Source organism: Triticum dicoccoides, chromosome 3B (assembly GCF_002162155.2).
Source record: "Triticum dicoccoides isolate Atlit2015 ecotype Zavitan chromosome 3B, WEW_v2.0, whole genome shotgun sequence".
Taxonomy (NCBI): domain Eukaryota; kingdom Viridiplantae; phylum Streptophyta; class Magnoliopsida; order Poales; family Poaceae; genus Triticum; species Triticum dicoccoides.
The window spans coordinates 544,935,893-544,939,256 of NC_041385.1; the positions used below are offsets into that span (position 1 = coordinate 544,935,893).

Genomic DNA, 3,364 nt, shown 5'->3' on the forward strand with positions numbered 1-3,364 from the left:
AGCACGCCAGCGAATTTCCGAACAGGCCTGCCATTTTTCTTTTCTTTTGAGGTTCGTCACTGCGGGCTGCGGCAGTTCACATTGGTAGGCCCAGGTGGGCGGTGGTTTGTTACCTACCAAGCGGCCCAGCCCACGATAAGAGGGCCAGACTTTCGCAACGATCAATGTCTCTCTCTCTCTCGCTTCTGCAAAAAAATGTCCCTCTCTCGCTCACGTCAGTGAGAACAGCTTCCAATTTGTTTTCTCTTGCCGGGTTGATTCTTCAGCTGAGGATAATGACTCCAAACAGGACGCAACGTCATATGTTTGATCCGTCGATCGCAAGCTTGGCCGGATGTGGCATTTTTCTACGATTGCTAGCTGTTATGCCTTCGCGCACTTTTCATCGTTTGTCCCTCTCTCTATCTCTTAGCATCCAAGTAAAATCAATAGTACCGTTACAAGTTTTTTTTTTTGGCCAAGACATCATAATCCAGGGACGCTGACACAGAATCATTCAACAGCTAATCCCAATGCATAGTGCTGTATAAGTACTTAACCGAAATTAATGCCGTGGAACGTGGATCAATAGGCATGTGATGGAGAGTTAATTCGTGCAAGCTCCCCCTTTAACAAAACACGGGTGGGAGAATCTCTGCTGCGATGACGCTGTGATGCAGAGCAGTTCATCATAGATATAATACCTGTGGGTGTGCTTCCTAACTCGTAGGATAAGATAGTTAAGCGTCCTTTGGAGTGCTAGGCAAGAGCACCACGAATCTACCTATTCACCATCCATCGGTTCCCAACTCCTGGAGCACCGGCTCGAATACAACGCCAAGGATTCGCACGTACTCCCTCGTGTATTATGAGACAGAGGGAGTAGTACTCATTCGCAGAAGCTAGCTGGCTCGATCTTTTCATGCCAGGCCCAACCCAACCCAATAATTTGTTTGTCTGGTTGTAGGTAGATTCCCCTCCCAAAAATATCACGACCGGGCAGGGGGCTGACCGCGACAGGGCACGAATACGGTTCAGAGATAGAGCCCGAATTCAAGACATCGCACTCAAAGCCGGCGTACGCGACCCGGCCCGGCACGCAAATTTCCCGCGGATCGGTGGAGCCGTCCGTCCGCGCCGTGGCATTTGCTCCGCCGGCCCGCGCCACGCACCAAATTACCAAGCCGGCCGTGGCCGGCAAGGATGGTGGCTCGGCAGGGCACGCGGATCCGCGTGGCGAGGCCGGCATGTGGCGGCCTCGTGCGCTTCCCCCCCAACCACCACCATCCCGCGCCACTTGCCCAGTTCGCCGCCACTTGCCGCTAGCCTCTGCGCCGGGCGAGGAGTATGTGTATATCTGCGCTACGCGTCACGGGTGACGAGAAAAACGCCTGAAAATGCAACCTTTCGCTGCTTTTCGCTGGAATCGGATGTGTATCGTGACCGGAACTGCTCCCGGAGCGGCGCGGGCAGCACAGCACAAGCACGGGCACGGCCTTGGATATGGCGATCGCGACGGAACCGAGACAGTAAAATAAGCGGAAAGCCACTCTTGAACAGCGAAATCCCTTTGATCTGATCCACGCTATGTACTACACCTCCAAATTACTCCGGGTAAAACTACAGCCGGAGGAAAAAAAAGAAAGGGGGAAAACGGGATCGGAACGGGAGGCGCGGTGGTCAGGAGCAGGGCGCGGTGGCCGCCAGGGCCAGCTCGCGCCGGCGGCCGAACACGATGGCGCACTCCGGGAGCTCGCCGAGCCCAGCGAACAGCGCGTCCTCCCCCTGCAGCTCGCGCTCCCAGTCCTCCGGCGGCGGCGCCACGTCGAACGCCGGCACGTATAGCGCCGTCCGGTGCCACGTCGGGTACTGGTCGAACCACCCGAAGTCGAAGCTCTCCTCCTCCTCTTCGGCCGCCGCGGTCACCGTCGTGATCGCCGCGGGGTCGGCCAGACCGATGACAGGCTTCTGCTCATGCTCCTCTTCCTGATCTTGCTCCGGCGCTTCAGGCCCGTGCTCCGGCGCTTCAGGTCCGTGCTCGGGCTGGCACTCCACCGGCGTGCCAGGCTCGGGCTTGGGGTCCACCAGCCGCGGAGAGGACTTGTTGGGTTGGCAGCCGCTCTTGGGCGCCGGCCACGGGTGGTTGTGATCGTAGGAGTAGGTGACGAGCAGCACGGTGGGGTCGGCGCGGCTGCGCTCCACCTGCTTCCTCGCCGGGCACCCCTTGGAGCTGCTGCAGCGGTAGTACCCCCTGAACACGCGACAGTAATTCACACAAATCAGACGAGCCTACTTACTTGGTAACTGATGATTTAATTGCCGCAAATTACCAGCCTGTCCTGCAAAGCTGTATCTACGCGTAGTACTTACCGTGGGTAGGGGGATCCCTTGATGGGCTTCTGGCCGTACTTGCGCCACGCCCACGAGTCCGGCGGCGGCGGGCCCTCGCCGTTGGTCTTGGCCCGCTCGCCGCACTCGGAAATCGGCACCGACACCACCCTCTTCTCCACAGATCTCCGGCTGCAAGCAATCGCCAAACAAACATACTCATTCAATCCTCCGCCGCCTAATCAAGATTCGAGATTCGACTGGTTCCATGGATGGATGGAGATGTGTATGTATGTACCTGCGCTTGGGCGGCGGCAGCGGCGACGACGGCGAGGGGTGGTCGCGCTTGCTCTGGCCTCCGCCGGGCGACTCGGCGTCGGCGGGCGGCTGCTCGTCGACGGAGTCGGCCCGCGGCGAGTCCGTGCCCGTGCTGCAGTCCGACATCGGCGGCGCCTAGCCTAGGTATCCACGCCCGGCCCCGGCGGAATCGGACACGGACGGAGCTATCTGGGTTGGGCTAACAGAAGTCCCGGCCCGGCGGCTGGCTGCTCCGGATAAAAAGCTCAAAGCGAAACCAACCCCGGCTTTCCGAAAGCGTATATATCTGTGGGCTTTGATGATGATCACCGGCTGCCACAACGAAGTGTACTGTCAGGAAGGAAGAGGGGTGGAGGCGAGTAGTAGTAGTACAGGACCGGGTCGAGTGATGGATGGGGGGATGGTGGAAACGGTGGCGAGCAAATGGGGACGGATGGGTGCAGCTTTCAATGATCCGCCCCCCTGCTACGTGCGCGTTTGTTGTATATGTGCGTGCGTATGCGCTGGTGGACGGACGCTTTTGTTTATGCGCACGATGTTGCCATCCACCGGGTGCGCGTACTACTACTGTATGGAATGGATGTGTTGTGTGTGCGCGCAGCGTTTTCGCCTGTTTTGTTTAGCGTTTCGTGCAGTCCCGCGTCCGGGTTCTGGATTGGATCGCTCTCCTCTCCCTCCCTCGCTGTTGCGTATAGGAGGAGGGCCGGAGCGAGGAGGGCCGGAGCGAGGAGGGCGACGT

General features: G+C 58.8%; 1 protein-coding gene across 1 annotated transcript; it reads right to left on the reverse strand.

Moving 5' to 3' along the window:
* Window positions 1–1,511: 1,511 nt before the first annotated feature.
* Window positions 1,512–3,159, reverse strand: LOC119276991 (probable WRKY transcription factor 65). The gene is made up of 3 exons (XM_037558187.1): window positions 2,606–3,159; window positions 2,350–2,499; window positions 1,512–2,230 (listed from the first exon to the last, which is right to left on the reverse strand). Exons 1-3 carry the CDS (start codon window positions 2,749–2,751, stop codon window positions 1,660–1,662), a joined length of 867 nt encoding a protein of 288 aa, XP_037414084.1. The 5' UTR covers window positions 2,752–3,159; the 3' UTR covers window positions 1,512–1,659.
* Window positions 3,160–3,364: the final 205 nt, after the last annotated feature.

Coding starts and splice junctions, on each gene's coding strand:
- LOC119276991 (XM_037558187.1), bottom strand. CDS start 2,751: ATGTCGGACTGCAGCACGGGCACGGACTCGCCGCGGGCCGACTCCGTC. Junction 2,500..2,605: donor CTGCCGCCGCCCAAGCGCAG/GTACATACATAC, acceptor GATTGCTTGCAG/CCGGAGATCTGTGGAGAAGA. Junction 2,231..2,349: donor AAGGGATCCCCCTACCCACG/GTAAGTACTACG, acceptor TCGCGTGTTCAG/GGGGTACTACCGCTGCAGCA.